Below are 22034 nucleotides of genomic sequence, written 5' to 3' on the forward strand. Positions count from 1 at the left end.
ACAATCAAAAAATTTAACTAAATTGATCATAATAAAAAAAGTTGAACTAAACTATTTATAATAAAAAAAGAATCTTGTGAATAAAAAATACAATTGGAAAAATTGGACTAAACTACTCATATTAAAGATTTGTTATGAATAAATATTATAATGAAAAAGTTAAACTAGGCTATTCATGATAAAAATTTGTTATAAAGAATGAAAAAATAGCACAATAAAAAAGTTAGATTAAATTATTCATAATAAATATGTAATTTTTAGTTTAACATAATAAAAAAAAATTATACTAGACTACTTATAATAAACAAAATATTTAATAATTAAATAAATATTTATTATATTACTCGTTATTGTTGATGAATATTTGTATGTAATATTTTTTTATAAACATTTTTTGTATTGTTCTCTAAATGATTAAGTGAATATTTTGTGACATTTTTTTTATATTTTGTTGTGATGATTAAAAAATTCTTATTTATTATTATAAATAATAATAATTTAAATGTATAAATATATATAACATTTTTTTGAGTGATAATCCTAATTTTAAAAAGTAGTAAAAGTAATGTTGATATACCATTTATATGAAGGCTGGCCTGGCTTGGCCGGTGGTCACTCAATTATTGATTGGCCGTCTAGATTAGACTATAGACCAGACCTACTACTACTAATAATAATAAAACACGCAATTTGCTCCATACGCGTAAAAATGGGATTTTCATGATGAACCACCAATTCTATCTATCAATCAATAAACATTTTTTCTTATTAGAGAAATTAGATGAAATAACCTAAATTAGATGAAATAACCTAATAATTGTCTTAATTACGATATGAGCTTAATAAAAATTGCTCAAATAATCACTTCATATTTTTCGAACGAAAGCGTATCGCAGCGGAACCCTAATTCGTCGAAAATACCCTAATCGCAGCGAAACCCTAATTCGTGGGTGTGCCATCATCCAATTTCCCTTTTTCTAAACCCTAATTTTAATCAAATTGATCAATCTTAGATGTTTTCTGTGGGTGGATCTTCAATATATATAATCAAACATAATCAAAGAGATCCAAACTCAATTCATTTCTATAACTTGATGATACTACATTCAATAACAACAACAAATTAACAATGATTTCATTTCTTGGATTAATTAATTAATTAATTATTAGTCAATGGAAATTTCTATCTTTCTTTCTTCCTTCCTCGCATGAAAAAAAAAAAACATAAAGTAAAAGATATCATCAGAGTCGGAGACCTGTGCAGCAATCGCCGTCATCCAACGGCGGAGGAAGATTAAGATCAAACTGAAAACCCTTCCTCACCGATGAAGATGAAGCGATTTCCCCAACGCCTCCATCGTTAATAACCGACGACGAAGAATCGCAATCGCTACGGCAATCATCCGGCAAGATCGGCGGCGTCCGAGGATGATGTCTTTTGGATAAAGACACCACCACCACAGGCTTCTTCTGCCTAGGTCCACTAAAAGACTCAACGGTGCTGCTCAAACTGCTTGAAGTCGGTCTCTGAGCCGCCGCCGCCGCCGCCGCCATCATCATATCTTGTTGTAGATCCTGATCCAAAACATTAATAATAGGTTGTTGTTTCTTAGCAGCAGCAACAACGTTGTTTGGGAAATTGGTCTTCGTTTTGGGTCCCCGTAAAGATCGAGCCGCATCATCATATGCTCGAGCAGCATCTTCAGCCGAATCGAAAGTACCAAGCCAAATCCTTTGTTTTTTCATCGGATCCCTAATTTCCGCCACAAACTTTCCCCAAGGCCTCTTCCTCACACCACGATACTTAATCTCCATCGATTCCTTATTCATGGCGGCCACGGCTGTTTCTCTAGGTTTACGCATTATTTTTTACCCAAATTAAGAACACAACAGATTCTCTTCTTAAAGAAGATATGAAAAAGAAGGAAGATGAAGAAGAAGATAAGTTGTTCTTCTCTTCTTCTTCTTCCTCGAGGAGCTCTATTTCTTCTGTATATAAATGTCTGTTTCTTTCGTCATCCTTCCCCGCGTTAACCCTTAAAGAGGAAGGAGGGAGGGAGGAGGGACTCATCCAATTCCATTAACAAAATAAATCATATTTAGCCCCCTTCATTTCTGAACAGTTTCCCAAACTAACCTTGTTTGGCGTTCATTTTCCCAAACTAACCTAGTTTGTTCATTTATTCCCAAACTAACCTAGTTTACTATTCAAACTCAGTTTTTTATTTTTTTTTTTTATTTATTTTTTATATTTCAAATTTATTATATATATATATATATATATATATATTTAAATTATTATTTATATAAACTAAATTATTTATATTTTAATATATATTTTAAATTATTATTTTTATAAATTTGATTATTTATATTTTGATATATAATTTAAATTATTTTTTTATAAATTTAATTATTTATATTTTAATATATATATATATATATATATTTACATTTCAAATTTATTATATATATATATATTTATATATATATATATATATATATATGGCAGTATGATTTTCATCCCCATAAATTTATTTATTTTACTATTCAAATTATTATTTATATTTATTGGGTTGTCTTTTATTAAAATAATTTTGACAACTTTTCGTTCAAATTATTATTTATATTTATTGGGTTGTCTTTTATTAAAATAATTTTGACAACTTTTCATTCAAACTATTATTTATATTTGTTGAGTTGTCTTTTATTAAAATAATTTTGACAACTTTTCATTCAAATTATTATTTATATTTGTTGGGTTGTCTTTTATTAAAATAATTTTGACTTTTTCATTGTGATATAATTTCACAATAATTTTTTTTATCAATTTTTAATATGTTGTATTTCTAACTTAAGGTCGTAAAAAAATATGTCTTAAGTTAATGAACAATTAAATATTTATATTAAAATATAAATAATTAAGTTTATAAAAAAAATAATTAAAATTATATATCAAAATATAAATAATTAAATTTATAAAAATAATAATTTAAAATATATATCAAAATATAAATAATAATTTAAATATATATATCTATAATAAATTTGAAATGTAAAAAAATAAAAAATAAAAAATAAAAAAATAAATGAGTTTGAATAGTAAACTAGGTTAGTTTGGGAATAAATGAACAAACTAGGTTAGTTTGGGAAAGTGAACGCCAAACAAGGTTAGTTTGGGAAACTGTTCTTCATTTCTAAACAAGTTTCAATCTCATCCCTTAATTATAGAATATTTGATAGTAAATAATGTTAAATAAGAAAAGAGATTTCTAGATAGAACCAGTGTATATTTTGAATCGGTTTATTAAAAAAAAAGCAATAAATGAGATCACACATCAAAGATGACTGTAATAATATAAATAAATAAAAAATGGTGTGAAAGGATTGGGATGACAATAATAAATGTGGATGCTTTAATTACCCACAATGGAATATGGATATGCTGCATCTAATACTACTCCAATAAATAAAAATAAAAATAATCTAACCTATTTAATTATCAATCCCCCCACCCCACCCCACCCCACCCCCCACCTCACATGTGTCTAGTTGAGCTGATAATAATAATATGAATATGCTTAATTTGGTCTAAAGTTGGTGACCATATATAATTTGGTCATTTCAATTCTACCATACAACATAATAATAATAATAATAATTAAGATAAATAACTGATGCATCTAGATTGGTTTCATAACTTGTAAGTAAATGCCTCTTCCACAAAGAAAAGCCTAAAGACTGTATCTTTCTTTATGGGTGGGAGGTCAAATGAAAGAATTTGACAAAATTCAATGAATTTAGAAGAAAGAGTGCAAAGAGGACATATCCCATGTGCAGTTTGATGGATTCGTTCTTCTTCATTCATAAACAACTTTACCTGTAAATATTTGAGATGTCAAGCCAAGCCAAGCCAAGTGGAACTAATACAAACCAAACTTTAAATTGAGGGACCTCTCACATCAAAACTTTCACATTATTTTTATAAACAATCCCCATTACATAATAATAATGCTCATTTCTAGATAGACTTGTTATCTTTCTCCTTATTCAAGATTTAACCAAATAAATCATCACCACCACAATTTAAAAGTCAAAATAACACAATTTCAAACCAAGGCCACTAGGGAATGCTGTAATTTTAATTAGCTTATCATTGCATTCAACATGTTAAACTCAGACTGGCCATTAGAGATTTTTATTTATTTTGCTCACAAGTTGTAATATTTTCAAATGAACAATTAAAACCCCATTGGTTATCTCATGCAAGTGTATCTTATTAGAAGAAGTTTGACCCAATATATATAAAATTGGGGCTTTAGCTAACTTATTTGATCATCAAAAACATGTTTAGGGGAGCAAATTGTTCTAATACCCAATTCTTAACTACTACATAAACCTGATCTAGAACCCATATGATATGATGATAGAAAATTTAACTTAATCTAGTTTAACATAACAAAATAAGCATTCACATAATTTATAATCTCCCCAGTAACCAACAATATGTAAGATATCAAAATCTTCTTATTTTTAAAGTTAAATTTTGATCTAACAAAGTTTTAATAATTCAAAAAATGTATATACCAAGAATTAAACATGTGGCTGAAATGTTGCTTATATAACAACTCAACCATCCCATCCAGCGTTGCACTGAATTGGTCGCAATATATCTATCACTTGTATTTTCAATCATTTATTATATGTAATCTTAGGGTATGGATCTTTTAACATAAAATTGAATTGAAATATACATAACTACCAAACTAGACTCTAATTATATACTCAACCTATTTGAGAAGTCTTTAGAAAACTTCTAAGTAATATCTAAGTGCAAATATGTTTTGTATCAAACAACTACACGTTTGTTTATTGATTTATAAAAACGAAACATTTGGATAATCAAGAAATTAAAGGCACTTTACAGCTGTCGTTGATATGGTGATTTAGAAAATACAATGTGGATTGGCTTGGCCCTTGAGCATTCAGAAGGGTCAAATCAGCTCATAAAAACAAGGCTGAGAACAATTTGAGCTATAAGGGAGAAGGAGATCCAATTCCACTTTATTTCAAATATTAAATTTTAACAATTAAGTTAACACCAATTATCAAATAATCATGGGTAAAAAAGATTCCATGTAAGTTAGCATAATCGTAAACAACATACCATAAATCATTTCTCCTGGCTTTCCTCTTCTTTCTGTCCATAGCGAAGATTGAACTTGGCAATCTGCCCGATTTTTTGAGCCATTTGACGTTTTGCTTTGATGTGGTAAACCTTTCCAGTCTGGTGTATCTTGGTCATCATAATGTTCATTAAACGGCCACTTTGAGTCACATAGGATATCCACTGCATCTGAGGATGCACTCCTTTCTTCATGTTCTGCACACCCATAAAATTCCAGAAAACTCAGTTAAACAATTCAGACTATCTTTACAGTCAAAATAACACCAATCAATTAATATTTCAAAATCCAAATATAATGGTTCACAACAACAACAGAATACAAGGGATGATGAAGAACTATTAGGATTTAATCCAAATAACCCCTTATCGCATCTTCAATCAAATACTAAAATACCCTTACTTTATTTCTTATATCATTTGAAAATATTAAATACAAAGGATATTTTAGTCAATTAACCCAAATAATTCACTTTGTCATCAAACAAGTTTCATTTTAAAAGAGATTGGGTTATTCTATTAAAAAAAACTCCATCTAACAAGCTCCAAGAAGTTCTATCATAAAAGCATGTGATATATATCTTGGCAACTATGTTAACTTATCATGGAAATTAGTACATACAGAATTCCGTTGCATGGAAAGACCTTTAAGATGTTTAAAATCTTTCAACCGGATCATGTGTGAGTTTTGGATCAACGAGGGCTTGCGAATGGAACCTCCCCTTCAGCGAAACCAAGTATATGGTCCTTGCACATACAAAGACCATAAAATACACGCTCATGGATTAAAGCTTGTGATGAGTAGACTTTGCCTCTCATATCGGGTTAATTTAGTTAGTTGTATTCAGACCAAGCTCATACCAACAGCTTTAGTAGCATTTCTTGCATTCATAATTACCCTCACGCTCTCAGCATCTGCATATCGATCAACCCCAGCGAGCATGTTGTGCAAAAGTACATAGTCACCACCATAACCTCTCTCCATCTCTAATAACCTTCTCATTACCCGCTCTCCCACCTCAACATTTCCATGGAAGTTACATGCTCCTAAAAGAGTCCTCCAAATTACAGCATTACCAATTCCTTCTGGGACTCTTAATGCTATTTTCTCAGCTTCCTCCAGCTTGTCAGCCCTCCCCAACATGTCAATTAAACAACCATAGTGCTTGGTATCAGGAACAAGGTGATGATCGACAACCATCTTTTTAAAAATATCTAAGCCCTCTTCAACCAATCCTCCATGGCTGCAAGCATTCAGTATGCTCAAAAATGTCACTGAATTTGGCTTAGTACATGTATTTACCATCATTCTAAATTTATCTACTGCTTCCTTCCCCATTCCATGCATTGCCAAACCAGATATTATAGATGACCAAGAAACCAAATTCTGTCGCTCTGTAGATATGGTCTCAAAAACTCTTAATGCACTTTCCAAGCAACCACATTTTGAATAAGCATCTATAAGTGAGTTGGCCACTCGAATATCTGACTCTTTATCTCCAGTTTTCTCTGCATATGCATGGATCATCTGGCATGATAAGAGGCATCCAGTATTCCAAATGGCAGGGAAGATTGCTAAAATCGTTACTTCATTTGGCTTAATACCTCCTAGAACCATTTTGCGGAACATGGACATGGCTTCCATATGCCTGTCCATACGTGTGTATCCATCAATGATACCTGTCCAGGTAATGACATTCGGGGTTGGCATTAGGTCAAAAAGTAAACGGGCTTGCGTGGGCTTCCCCCAATTCATCAAACCAGTAATCAAAGCATTCCAGGTAACATTATTCTTCTTTGGCATTTCATCAAACACTTTCCGTGCTTTGATCAAATGACCACACACAACATACATGTTAACCAGGGAAGTCTGAACATAAACATGGGATTCAAACCCCACCTTCACAGTTAGGGAATGAAGTTGAGCACCCAAAGAAGCCTGTTCCAAACCAATGCAAGCCTTGATAAGAAAAGAATAGCCAAAGCTATCAAAAGTAATGGCAGGACAGTTGTGAAATTGGAGTTGTTTGAAGAGTGTGAAAGCTTCTTTAGGGAAGGAAGCGATAGAGTAGTGTCGAAGAAGGGCATTCCAGAACTTAGAGGGGTTTTCAGTAAACTGATAATGGTAACTATTGATGATTAGATGAGCGTGGATTTGTTTGGCAGCTTCACAACTTGACTTGTGTTTGTGCAACAAAGATAGCCAATAGTTCCAAGATCTTGCCATTAGAACATAGGTGTATGTATATCTTCACTTATGAATCTGTTTGAAAAAGTAATTACCATTTGGAAGCATTATATTAATTAGTGATTTCAGATCCTCTATTGAAGTTACTAATTCTCAGTAATCTCACCACCATGGTACTCTAAATAAATCTAGTTTTACATTATTATTAGAACACCTAAATAGGGAAGATAAATAAATATAAAAGGTATTGACATTACATATTCTAAAGCAATCTTCTCTACTGGTTCAGGTAAAATTATCAATGGAAACAAGATCTGCATCAATTCTCATCACAATATCAGCTAAGATTGCAATCATCTTACGAGAGAATAATCCGATCAAAACGGCGATCGCGAGTTCATATGTGTGTGTGTGTGTGTGAGAGAGAGAGACTTACCGCCGGCGGATTGCAACGGGAAGAAGAGTTGAGACGTTGAAGAAGCGAAGGGGCGGCTAGGCTTAAAACAAGATTGGGGGATTTTAAATGGATTATGAAAGAATGTTAAAACATATTTAAAATTAAGCTCAATTTTGTATCTAAATTACTTAAATAGTTTTACAATATTTGAACAAAAATAAATCATACAATTAATAAAAACGCTTAATTTTTCCCAAATGCAAAAAAGCCCTAATTATATATATAATTTTTTACTTTGACCAAACTAAAATAAAGTAGTTTAAATGAAAATAATTAATAAAAATAACTTGTTCATTTTTCAACACAAGATCAATTTATTAACTTAAATTTTTATTTTTTTTTAAATTTATTTATATTAAAAATGGAAAAAAAATGTTAAATACAAAGAAAAAACATGACATTAAAATAACAATTAAAAAATAAAAATAAACATTAGTTAATAAGTTATCGAACTCGTAAATTTTTCAGAAAAATAATTAACTCCCCGACAAATTTTACTGATTTTTCTGAACGAAACTCAGAAAGCATAATAATAATAATAATAATATTGTGAATAATACGTGTTGTACGACTACGATTATTGAAATTTCGACAATTTATCTTCAACAGATAGTTCACCAAAAAATAATTTGAATGGTAACTAAAATATGTAGGTCTGTCTATTAGCCGCATCAATTCAAACTTTACAGCAACTACCTAAAGACGGTATCGCCCAATGAAGTACTCCACAAAATACTTCAAATACTAGTCACTCTTCGACAATGCAAAAGTAAGTGAATTGTTGATTCAACATCTTTTTGACACATACGACTAGCCATAATATAACTTTTTTTATGCATATATCATGATTCATCTGTTAGAATTTCACCATGAATAACGCTTCATCCAAAAAACGAGATCTTCGATAACTTATTAACTTTATTCTATTTATCTATTTATTTTAAATTATTGAAACAATTTCATTTTTATTTTTTTTCCTTTTTATTTTTATTTTTGTAACATAAAACAATTTTATTACTTTATAATTATAAAGTATAAAAAGATATATTTTTTTTGAAAAAGGTCCATATATATTAAAAATAAAAATAAATCGTTTAAGTATAACGACAAAACATTACATTAAAATAAAATAAAATATTTAATAAGTTACCGAGCTTGTAAATTATCGAGAATGACGGTTAACTCTCCGACCGACTTAATTTACTGACTTTCCTAAATGAATCTCAGAAAGAGAAATATTAAATAAGTTTAAATAAATATGTCAGGCTCAAAACTCTTGGGAGTTGGATTCTTTTATTAGACTATTCGAGACATGATTATATTTTTTTTATGTTTATCTTTTATCCTTCATTTTGTATTTCTTGTTTTATTTTCTTCAATTTTGTCAATAATTTCAACTTCTTGGATGATGAATTTGGCATATATTTATGATTTGTTGAACATATAAAACTACTAACTCTATTTGATATAACATTTTCCTTAATATTCATGCATTTCATTGAATCTTAAACTTCTTTTTAGGAACAAATTGTTGATGTTTCTCTATTGCTCTCAAGATCCTTCTTTGGAGGATAATAGGCGACTTAGCCATTATTTTCGTAGGAGCTAACACTAGCATCTTTGATGCTTGGTCTTAGGTTAGAGGACAAAACTCAAGCTCCTGATGACTTGGTGTCTTAGAATAGCTGTCACAAGGCTAACAAAAAATTTGAACCTTCGACATTTGACACCTTAATATTTTGAATGAAATTCAACTTTTTGGGCTTAAAATTATAAACTATTTTCAAGAACATCTAAAAGAGATGGTTTATTGATCTTGTTATCGCTTTTTGACCAATGAGTTGGTCATTGTCATTAGGTAATATATTTTTGTTTTACATCCATGCGATCTACTCTTTTTATATATGGATTTAGAGCGAATTTAATTTTGCCTAGGGGCATCTTGTAAACCCTTTTGTTTTTTTATTAGAGAACCTTTTCAATTACATGTATATTTCATTGATTTACTTGGGGTTCTATTTTCTTGTAGCCATTCTAGCATATTGTATTAACTTTGAAAAAAAAAAAACTGACAGGTGGTATAGTTTTGTTTTCAACTTTGACACTTTGAATATTAAATTGAGATTTATCTGATTGACAAATGACAATCAATTAACAATTTGGTCAACTTTATCTGTTTAGATTGGTTTAAAATATAATATGAGGGGATTCATCATGTTTGTAGGAAATTAGGAATTTGTATCATTGTATGTTATTTAACTATTAGTAAATGTGAGTATACCACCATATATAAAAAAGAAGAATGAAGGATGGGGGTGGTTTGATTTATTCACTAGTGGTGGGTAGGGCATATTCGTTTTGTAGTTTGATAATGTTAAAAAAATGAGAATAAGAATATATATATTATTGGCTTTAACTATTTTGGGGTGGCTAACGAGATTAAGGTGATCATTGGGTACCGGTTTTATTTTTTTATTTTTTAAATCTATTTATTTTTTAAGAAATATTCAAGATATATAATATTATAGTGTTAAAAATTGTTAAAAATCAGCATAATTGATTAATTGAGTTGTTAGAATGTATTAATAAACCTAGTTCAAACTGGCTCTAATGTTTGAGGTACCCTAGGTGGAAAAAAACATTTTGTATATATTATAATTAACAAATAATAATAATTTAATTGGTTAATTGTTATAAGATTTACTATTTGAACTATAATAGTTTAATTTTTTTTTTACATTTTAGGGTGTCCGTAAAGGGAATGACTCTATAGTCTATATATCTAGCTATTGTAAGGCCATAAATATGATCAATCATGAATTCATTATAACACGACATTGCTAATTAATAACCAACAAAGAGATATCAAATTAATACTACCAATTTGGAAACATTTTTAAAGTAGGAATAAGATTTTGAATTTGAAAATTTATTTTATTAAGTATATTATCTGATATTAATTTAAATAAAATAATATTTGAACACAAAACTTAATTACATATATATTCATAAATTTATTAATATTTTTTTCATTTAAATTCAAATAAGATAAGTGTTTCCAAAATGATGTCTTTAATTGTGAAGGTGGGTGGTGGTGTGCTTGGCAGACTATTCGGTAATTGTCTCTATGATTGACTTCCATATATATATATATATATTTTGATGTTCTTGAAATTGAAAAGAGTTAAAAAAAAATTAATGAGTTGGTAAAAAATATTATACTTTTCTGGTCCTAATTCAACCCTTCAATTAGTTCACTAACTTCCACTCACAATTATCTTCAATTTCATTTCTATTTTTTTTTTTGGGGGGGGGGGGGGGGGGGGGTAGAGATAAACATTGTAAAAGAGCCGTAAGGAAAAAATAAACTTTATTTTAAAAAATAAAACTCAAGGTAAAAATAAATAAATAAATAAAATATTAGAAAATAGGATAAGAGCCTTTTAAGGAGAAAATGTCGGTAAAGGATAGAGGATAAATGTATGTATAAAAGCGGCAGGGCATGCTTAGGCATTGATTACGTCATGCCGCTTCTCCGACAACGCGGGTAAGGCACGTGATCACGTGCCCTCATGTGAATGGACGCCGTTCGTGGTCGGCCAAACCTCTTCCCGTTTTCCAGCCACGTGGATGCCTTGCCATCTATATTTATGTATCTAGAATTTAATTTTTTTTTTTTTTTCAAAAGCAAAGACTCTTTCTTTCTTTCACAAATCAAGACTTTATTTATTTATTTATTTAATACTTGGGTGCAGAATAAGTCATCACAAACAAAGTGATTGACAGAATTGTTTTCATAAATATTTGATTATTAATAGTTATTTCAAAAGAAAAATAAATGTGAAAAGTGTGTGTTTTCTAGATGGAAGGAGAAAGTATGGGTGGGGATTGTAATTATGTGCCGCTGGCTAGCGTTTGTTGCGTTTATGTTCAAAATAATATATATATAATAATTATTATTATTCATTAGTTTCACCCACCATAAAATAATTGATTTCAATTTGGAGGGAGTTGTTGTACTAATTGTGCTCTCCCTTCTTTATTTCAAATTTAAGTAAATAATTTTTTTGGGTCTAATCTCAAATTAAAGTGACCCTTAAGTTATAGGGATGTGCTAATAAATTATGATTTAAACAAATTTAAAAAAAAGTTAATTATCTTTTTTTTAAGACAAAAAAAATATCATGGTGGTGGTTGGGATGATGGTGCTGGTATTCTTGATTACAAACAAAATTATATGTTTTATTCAATATAAAAACTTAAATAAATTTATTAATAATTACAATAAACAATACTATATTGGTTTATAGAAAGAAAAAAAAAACATGATTTAAATGGGTTAATATTTGGCTCCCAAAAATAGTTTAATTTATTTTTTAAAATAAATAAATATATTGGTATTTTGATTGAAGTGAGGATATATACATATTGACTAAGCAGAACAAATACGGAAAAAGTACACCTAAGGAATTTCTACGCAGCTCATTGCATATAAAAAGACTTGACCTTTGCTCAACATCGAACTATATTATTACTCTCTCTTTCATAAAAACACACATAATATATTCATGGAGTGGATCAGAGGACGCACTATAGGCAGAGGCGCCACCGCAACGGTTTCTCTCGCCACCACTTTTTCCGGCGAACACTTTGCTGTGAAATCAGCAGAACTCTCTGTTTCAACCCTTTTACAGAGAGAACAAGAAATCCTTTCCCAGTTAAATTCCCCTCGCATAGTGAAATACATCGGTTCTTCAATCACTAAAGAAAGCAACAAGCTTTTTTACAACCTGTTAACAGAGTACATCTCCGGTGGGTCTCTTCATGATCGGATCAGACGGAGAGTAGGATCTGTTGTTGATGAACCCATGATCAGATCATACATGAGAGATATTCTTTTGGGTCTTGATTATCTTCACTCGAATTTCTTTGTGCATTGTGATATCAAGAGTCAGAATATCTTGATTGGAGAAGATGGTGTCAAGATAGCAGATCTAGGATGTTCTAAAAGAGTTGGAATTGGGAGTTCTTGTGATTTGGGATTTACTGGTACGCCGGTTTTTATGGCGCCGGAGGTGGCTAGAGGTGAGGAACAGAGTTTTCCGGCGGATGTTTGGGCAGTTGGGTGTACACTAATTGAGATGATTACTGGGTCTAATCCATGGCCGGAGTTGACAGACCCGGTTTCAGCAATTTACAAGATTGGATATTCCGGCGACATCCCGGAATATCCTGCTTCCTTGTCCGATGATTGTCATGATTTCCTCAATAGATGCTTGGTGAGAGATTCTAAAGAGAGATGGACGACGAAACAACTACTCAATCACTCGTTTGTTAACAATTTAGTGATGAATTTAGAAAAGAAAGCCAATTCCCCTTGCTCTGTTTTAGATCATGTCTTCCGGGAGGAGGAATCGTCGTCGTCGTCGTCGGTGTTATCTGAAAGAAGACGGAATCTTGCTTGTGATCCTCCAGCTGATCGAATGAGGATATTATCCGGTGCCCACGATTTGAAATTGAATTTTGAAGATTGGAGTCGAGATGAGGACTGGATCAATGTTAGAAGTAATTCAGATGAAATCGGAGAATTTGATCACCGGAGAGTTGAATCTTCGCCGGCGATGGAAACAGGGGAAGATTATTCGGTTGTTGCTGGTGATGGGTATGATGAGGATCTGTCAACCGATCATTCTTTGGATAGCGATGTTGGTTTTAATTACTTTGGTGATCTAGATTCAAATTTCGAAAACTGTCATTCCAATAATAATAATAATAATAATAATAATAATTTCAATTCATCAATGATTCATTCACTTGTTTACACCTATATCTTTCTTTTCATTTTAAATAAAACACATTTTCATCATTTAAATTACCCATTAAAATTTAAAAATATTTAGACCATTTTATTGAAATAATTCACTTTTAAATCAAACGAGACCCTAGTATGAATTATTCAAATGATACCCTTTTATTTCATTTCACACATACATATTATATTGGATTATTTTAGCAAAAAAGTCTTGAAGTATTATTAAAATTAAAAATATCAAAAAGTATGATTCACCCATTATAGCTTAAATGTAAAAAGTTAAGACTAAAAGGGTTTAAAGTGAGAGTTATAAAAATATAATTTCTTTCAAAAGAAATATTAAAAAAAAAAAGTAAGAAAAGAAAAAAAATATTATTTATTTAAATAAAAAAACTATGTAAACTATGAAATGCTTAGGAAATAAGGTAGAATGGAATAAGGTTCAGTGGAATTGTGTTGTTACTATTCTCGAAAGAAACGCCGGCCAACAACAACAAATCCACCCCCAAAGACTTTGACTTTCTTTTTCCTTTTTTTTTCTCTCACACACACATTCACACATGAGGAGAGAGAAAGAGGTGTGAAAACGAGTGACTTTGGATGAATGATCAACTATTCCAATAAAGAATGAATGAAATTAGGTCAACTACTAAACAATTGAAGGATTTGGTTACCAAAGTCAACTCATTCAAATGTGGGTTAGTTTATTTTAGCTTATAATTCTTGATTGGATAAGTTAGCAAATAAACAAAACATATTAACACACTAGGTAAACTAGTTTAATCGAGTTGAGTTAGAGTCCTTTATTACTCGAACTTGACTCAGTTTGTATTATATATTCAAACTCTAATTTGATTTAGTATTAAAATTTAATTATTAACTTGAGTTCGGTTCGTTAACAATTCGAGTTATTTGAACTCAAACTTTAAAAACTAAAAAATTAAATTTTATTAATTAAAATTATATATTTTACTCAAGATTGATTTTCTTTTTTGCCTAGAATTTGCTTAGTCGATTGTAAGGGAGAAAAAGAAAAACGATGAATATAAAAGAAAATATTCACATAGAGGAGATAAAGAGTTTGGGGAAGATATTTATGGTTTTATTATATAATATCTTATATATATATATATATATATTATAAATATAAATGTTTATCATATTTATAAAAAAGAGCTAGTCAAATTAAAAATAGAAAACTCAAACTCGAGCTCGAATACAAAATCAACCTATTCAAACTCGACTCGTGGTCGGTTAAATCGAGTTTGAGTCGAGTTTTGACCTAGCTATTCATTAACAGTTTGACTTAAATATATACGAGTATTTAATTAATAACACTATTAACTAATTAATATATGGAATTAGTAGAGAATAAAAAAAAATAAAATCAATGAATATGGATCTAGAAGGAAAAACATGCATTTGAATGGAAAATCAACATATATGGCTGGTTTCACACCATGAATGATATAAAAAGATTAAATGGAATTGATTTCAACAAAATAAGCCATTAGTCAAGTCAACACACAAACATTAATTATGAATGCCCTAACCATTTCCTTTTCTAATTATGCAATTAATTCTACATCATCATGTAGGCGATGCTTTCATCATGTAGTTGACTAGCTAATTGTAATGTAAAAATAACATAACTAGCTAGTTAATTAATTAATTAAACCAGCAAGCATATTATAAAAAAAAAAACATTATTAATTGTTTGGGTCCGCCAAACAGCTAGCCCCCATATATGTTAGTAAATATTTTACCCTTACTCACCTTCCTTAATAGTTGCTTATATTAAATATTAACATAGATTGATATATATAGGTAATAAATATAAACAACAAACAGAGTAATCAATTAGTGTTTTTTTTTTTTTTTTTTAATTTTTTTCACTTTAATTCAATCATAATCAAAACATTATTTCACCATTTTTACATCAACTCATATCACTCAATTCATTAACAAAAATACTCTTTATTTAAAAAATAATTATTATTATTTAACATTACAAATTAATATTATTAAAATTATTTTATAAAAAAAAAATACACACTTTCTCAAAAATTTATAACACTCAATATATTTTAAATAATTCATTTTATTTTAAAAATTCCTAAACCTATTTTCTTTTTTTAATTAAATAAGAACTAGCATGACACTCCACACCGCCCCTCACTTAAACTCAAAACGTTTCCAATTATAATCGAACCCGCGATCTTTTGATTTCTTAAGCCTAAACCTAAAACTCTTAATAGAATGAGGTAAATAAAAATAAAAATTGATTGTCTCAAATTTATTTGATTTGTGAGAAATTTATTAAAACGAGGATAAGACGAGTTAGTATTAGGTTATTTAAATAACACAAACTAATTAAACATTATTTTGCTCTTCTCTCATTCATTCGAAAATCCCTAACAAGGTATGAATATATTTTTTAAAAAAAACAACCATATATAACTTAAAAGTCAACCCCTACTATGTTCTGTTTTGGGTAGATGAGTTGACAACATTATTATTAATAATATTAAGAAAAGGTGAAGTCAATTACCCTTGTACTTAGAATAAGTTTGATATTATATTATTTATAAAAAGGCATATAGTCAATGCTCCACTTGAGGGGTCGGCTGATTGTCCTTAGCCAATTTGATGGGTGTCAAATTATAACGCCAATTTGACAAGTGGAGTAGTTGACACTTGACAATAGAAAAAGGGTAAACTAAAGAAATAGGGGACCGACGAGGGTTGGTTTTGGGGGTAACTTTTAAACACATTGGAAGGAGGAGATTGACTGTTTTGTGATTTATTAATTTATTTATTGTGTTTTTGTCAACTACTTGCATGCCTCTCATATTTTAAAATAAATAAATTAAGATATATTCAGCTCATCTATTCTCAATACTTTAACGTCCCCTCATCTATTCAATTTATTAATTTAATTTGAAGTCTGTTATAGGTTACGTTTTTTAATTACTTATTAGTTGAGAATTTCAAAATGCTCAAAATTCCAATTGCATAAGTTAAAGGTTCAATAGCTTGTTTGATCTGGGTTTTGGGTTTTTTTTAAAATGTTAGATAAAAAGAAAAGGTTACTTGGGTTTTTAAATTGTTTAATTATTATAATGTTTTTTTATATTTAAAATTTAATAAAAATAAAATAAGAATATTTTAAACTTTTAGTTAATAAAATATGTGATATAATAGTTAGAATGATAATAATATAATAAAAAGATAATTTATAATAAAAAATAATATATAAAAAAAAAATACCAAACCAGCTCCAAGTGTAATTAGACTATTTATTTTGGAAAATGAATTATTAATAACATTGAGTACCCTCAATGAAAATTTATTTTATTTTAATCCATATATATATATGGTACCAAGTGTCAAGACTCATCAGTCATATTCTGAGTATTTTTTTTATAAAGAAAATCATAAAAAAAAAGGAGGGTTACAATTGCATCAACGTACTTTTTTCTCCTATCATCGTATTATTCCATTCACAAATTAAAATAAAAAATATTCTTATTTTATTTGTACAAATTTTAAGTTTAAAATAAAAAATAACATTTTAATAATTTATCTCAAATAATTCTCTTTTAATATTCTTTTAATTAACCACTTAAAAAATTTCCAACAAGCTTGTAGTTCTAAATTCTGATTTTAGTCTAACTTAAATTCATAGGTTATCTAACTAAACAACATATTATATGTTCATAAATTTTGATTTTAGTCCTACATAGGTTATCTAACAAAAGAACACAAATTGACTTGTTTATAAATATATATTTAATATAAGATACTAGTTGATTTTCATTTTCGTTTTCATTTTAAGACAGCTTTTATAATCATATTTGTACCAATTATAAATATTCAAATTCACACCTTTTTATTTTATTTTTTCTGCAAGTCTTGCATTTTTTTTCTGCCAAATGGACTAGTATATATTTTATTTATTTTTTTAAGAAAAAAGAAGTCTTACATTTTCTTTTTCCGAAGACTGAAACGAGAGTTATTCGCTACCTTTAGAAGAGTGCAAGCTCAATCTGAACTCTCGTTTATTTATTTATTTATTTTTTTATATTTTTTCATTTTAAGATTTTGACACAAATAATTTTATTAAATTTATAAAAATAGTTTATATAATGAGATGCTAGTTCTTCTTTAATTTTATCAAAAATAGTTTATATATAATCAAAAATGACAAAAATCAAACATTAAATGAGAGTAAATAAAAAATAAATTTTAAAAGTCACGAATATAAGAACAAAACACAAACTCTCCGCTGAATAGATTACTGATTCCGTAGATTCTCAAGAATGACAATTAGCTCTCCAATCGAATCCATTGATTTTCTCAAACAAATCTTATAAAATATAATAGTATTATGAATTAAACATTGGAGATTCAATAGTTTCTTTCGAGCGAGATTGAATTGTGTTATAAAATAATTGAGATAATTAAACAAAAATATAAGCATGAAATATCAGTCACCTTAATCGAAACTTTTGAAAAACTACTTAAGAACTTGGACATCACCCAATTAATCTCAATACTACACAACACAAATTTTCAAATAGAAGTCATCCTGACAATACAAAACTACACAAGTAGGTGAGTCACAAATACCCTCTCATAACCCACCTTGTAAACACTAATTTCTTACTTTTTTTTATAAGATTTAATTTACGTGATTTGAATAAATAATTAATTTAAGACTTATAGTGTATTGATTGAATTATAAAATAATTAAATTCTGAATTATTTAAATAAAAATTAAATTAATAAATAAGTTGGACAATTTAATACAATAAAAAATATTGTGTTATTTGTTTTTTTAGGGGAGGAAGAAAAAAATATTGTTGAACGATTTACACAACTGTCGCCTGTTGGACCACCGCAGACCACCTCACCATATACGATTAGGCGGTAGGACCAACGATAGAGCTAGCGGACCCATAAGACCGGACCCAGGCTCGGATCCAGTCCTACACGGAACGCAGCCGCATAGATCGCCAACATGACGCCGGCAGCGTGAAAGCGCGACCCACGAGACATCATGACCCCTTCTTCCCCCAACAAAATTGCATTTTCAACTTGTGTTCGGAGCTAAGTAAGTATTCCAATCATTCTTCATGTACATCAATTTAATAAAATCCTGACTTTTGATTTATTTATTTGTTTATCTTTTCATAGTCGGGTTTGATTCAAATTGACGATTGATTATCCTTCTATTGTGTATTTAAAATATTTTTTTTATCAAACTAAATTAATTTCATTCATGAATAATTTTTATTTTTATTTTTATGATCACACACCTAATACAATTCATTTATTTATTAATTTGTTCATCAAATTAAGATGGACCATGTTGTTATCATTCATGATGATGCACTTCCTCCCGCACAACACATTATATCTAATATAATATTTAAAATGCTAGCTAGTAGCTAAAGTGGATGATAGTCCATCCACATCAAATCGAGATTTTATTGTTAGTCAATCATTTGGTTATGAATTATAATTGAGTGAAAGTTATAACCAAGATTGAGTGTCACATAAATAAAATTAATAAATTAATTTAGGTAATTGACAGTAGGTCTCCCTCCTATCAATATCTATCAATAACTAATGGATACAATTAAAGCACTCTTTTAACCAATAAAAATATATTAAATTGAGATTGTCTTCCAATTAATCACATATAAATAATGAGACTTAACCATATTTATATATTTAAAAACTATTATTTTTGTTATTGTGGGTGACATGTATTATAATCATAGGGATTAATTAATATAAATTAATAATTTTAAAAGGAGTCCAAATCAACTAATGAATAAAATCAAAACCGTTATTATTATTATTAGAGAAGATTTTCATGATCATTTAAAAAATTTGGAATATTGTAAAGTCCACTGAAAGACGACGTCGTATATGTGTTACTTGGGCTAGACTCTAGAGGCCTCATTTTTATTCAGTCCAAATCCATCACAGGCCCGGCCCATAACATTTTCGCGGAACTGGATTCAAACTAGGTCCCTTCTATTTCAAATTTAACAATCCCTAAGTGTGTTAAGATCAGAGAGATCAATATTATACTAAAAAGATTTGATAATACAATACAATTAAAATCCTTATTAAAGCGATCTTGATGCGTTTATCATTATTTTCAATTTTGGTGTTTTAAAAGCTATTATCGAAAAAAAACACGTTATGTGAAAAATTATGAAAGTTGCGATGAATGAATATCAACATTTTTGGTTAAACAAAGATCAAAATTTAGATTATTCCTTACTAAATGTTAAATGTTGTAATAGTAAAGTAATCTAGGTAAGTACATGTAGTTTGAATTAAAGTTGTATATGAATTATAATCAATAAAAAAAAGAATTAACCAACTATATTATTTTTATTATTATATATTTTAAAATTTTCTTAAAAAATATATAAAACAAAATCTGTGTTTATGTGCTAGATGTATACACGAAAATTGAACAAATATTAGTCTAACTATTAATGTTTTTTTATTACTTCAATGCATTTGGGTTAAAGATGCAAATTAATTAGAAACTATAAATAGATTTGACATCAAATACAATTAACACTACATTTTTTTAAGACTTAGGATACTAGTTAATAATCCTTTATTAGTCTTATATTAAATACCAATTTAAAATTTAATTAATTTAAGGAAGTCTGCCTCCTCCAAATCCACCACCAGCTCCACCTCCATATCCGCCGGCACTACCTCCGAACCCTCCACCACCACCACCTCCGCCGCCAGCTCCTCCTCCTCCTCCGGTTCCTCCCGACCCTGTTCCCGCGCCACCTCCAAATCCGGACCCTCCATCATATTGTCCAAATCCACCGTCCTGTCCTCCACCGGATCCCATTCCCGCACCACCACCACCACCAACACCACCGCCTGACCCAAATCCTGCCCCACCTCCAGAACCTAAGCCTCCAAATCCACCAGCACCTCCACCGCCACCAAATCCACCGCCTAGTCCTCCCCCATAAAATGGATGACGGAAATAATTCTTCTCATCTCCAACTACCGAACCGGTGAGCGCCCTTCGTGCACTAGCGGAGGCGCAAAGAAGTGCTCCGAGAATAAGGAAAAACAACATCGACTTAGAATGATTAGCCATTAATTGGTTGTTGGTTTAGTTACCAATCGGGTGGGATGTGTTGAAGTGATGAGTAGAGAAATTAATAAAGAGCATTTTATAGCGTGTAAAGAATGCATGCATGTGAAATATGTAAATAGGTGATGAGTAGAAGATGTGCGGTTGAACTGCTAATTCAATGCATGCAGATTGGATGCATAATATATATGGCCAATTAAATAACTATTTGGTATGAAAAATAATATAAAAAAAAAATCATTCTGCTAATTTTTTTTTCTTCATAATTACGATTTTTATATCAAATTCAAACAAAATATTTTTCTCTTAATTATTATTTTGATAATTTTTAAATGTGATCCTAACATTTAAAAAAATATAAAACTGACAATTATTATATAAATATGATCAAGTTGATGATCACCATATATCTGTCTCTCTTAAGTCTCGTCAGACTTTCACTTGCATTAATATGCCAATTTTAAATAACTAAATTATTTTCTTTTGTTGTAATTATAACTAATTTTTAAAGTTTATTTATTTTTTATTTAAACTAGGATTTTCTCTTTTCTCTACCAGAGAAGATGAATTTTAGAGTGAAATAGAGGATATGGATTAAAATTTGTGTCACTAAACTTAAGTTCCAAATTGTTATTAACGACAAGGTGTTTGGATATTTAAAAAATTTGAGGAGATTTAGATAAGATATTCCTTTATCACCCTCATCTTCAAAGAAATTATGAAAGGTTGTCAAAACTATTTGAGAGAGCAATCAATGCTAGTCTTTTTACGAAAATTAATATGAGAACGAGGAGAAGATCAAATTACATTTTTCATTTCTTTTGCTGATAACACTCTTTGTCTTACTAAGCATACAACGAAAAACATTAATTCTTTTCGAGGCGTGCTGAGGTATAAAAATTAATAGAGAAAGTCTAAACTTTTTCATCGGTAACGTCTCCAACACTCAGTCATTGGCAACATTTTGGGGTTTAGAATCGATTCTCTCCTATCGAAGTATCTCAGTTTCCCCTCGGTGTCAAATTTAGTTGCAAGGAGGTTTAGAATTATATCACCGAGAAAAATGAGAATCAAGTTGACTTTTTAGAAGAGCAAACTTCTCTATAAAGTTGACAAGTAGGTCCTCAAAAAACTCCCTCACCACGATTCCAACATTCACTATGTCACTCTTTCCCATTCATGCTTCAATGACCAACATAATGATATCAATCATTAGGAATTTTCTTTGGGGCAACTCCA

General features: G+C 29.5%; 5 protein-coding genes across 5 annotated transcripts; 1 reads left to right on the top strand and 4 right to left on the bottom strand.

Annotated features, from left to right (window-relative positions):
- Positions 1 to 1054: 1054 nt before the first annotated feature.
- On the bottom strand, positions 1055 to 2075 carry LOC124940089 (ethylene-responsive transcription factor 3-like). Its single transcript, XM_047480570.1, has one exon. The coding sequence runs from the start codon at positions 1861 to 1863 to the stop codon at positions 1243 to 1245; it is 621 nt and encodes a 206-aa protein (XP_047336526.1). The 5' UTR covers positions 1864 to 2075; the 3' UTR covers positions 1055 to 1242.
- A 1486-nt stretch (positions 2076 to 3561) lies between these two features.
- Positions 3562 to 5418, bottom strand: LOC124939890. The gene is made up of 2 exons (XM_047480347.1): positions 5168 to 5418; positions 3562 to 3880 (listed from the first exon to the last, which is right to left on the bottom strand). The coding sequence occupies exon 1, from the start codon at positions 5393 to 5395 to the stop codon at positions 5174 to 5176; it is 222 nt and encodes a 73-aa protein (XP_047336303.1). The 5' UTR covers positions 5396 to 5418; the 3' UTR covers positions 3562 to 3880; positions 5168 to 5173.
- A 387-nt stretch (positions 5419 to 5805) lies between these two features.
- LOC124939800 (pentatricopeptide repeat-containing protein At1g09220, mitochondrial) lies at positions 5806 to 7639 on the bottom strand. Its single transcript, XM_047480247.1, has one exon. It carries the CDS (start codon positions 7410 to 7412, stop codon positions 6030 to 6032), a length of 1383 nt encoding a protein of 460 aa, XP_047336203.1. The 5' UTR covers positions 7413 to 7639; the 3' UTR covers positions 5806 to 6029.
- A 4708-nt stretch (positions 7640 to 12347) lies between these two features.
- On the top strand, positions 12348 to 13661 carry LOC124939554 (mitogen-activated protein kinase kinase kinase 18-like; the record flags this gene model as incomplete). Its single annotated transcript, XM_047480017.1, has 1 exon — positions 12348 to 13661. A coding segment is annotated over exon 1 (1263 nt), but the record flags the coding sequence as incomplete, so codon positions are not given.
- A 6672-nt stretch (positions 13662 to 20333) lies between these two features.
- On the bottom strand, positions 20334 to 20798 carry LOC124939555 (glycine-rich protein 23-like). The gene has a single exon (XM_047480018.1). It carries the CDS (start codon positions 20796 to 20798, stop codon positions 20334 to 20336), a length of 465 nt encoding a protein of 154 aa, XP_047335974.1.
- Positions 20799 to 22034: the final 1236 nt, after the last annotated feature.

Source organism: Impatiens glandulifera, chromosome 5 (genome assembly GCF_907164915.1).
Source record: "Impatiens glandulifera chromosome 5, dImpGla2.1, whole genome shotgun sequence".
Classification (NCBI taxonomy): Eukaryota; Viridiplantae; Streptophyta; class Magnoliopsida; order Ericales; family Balsaminaceae; genus Impatiens; species Impatiens glandulifera.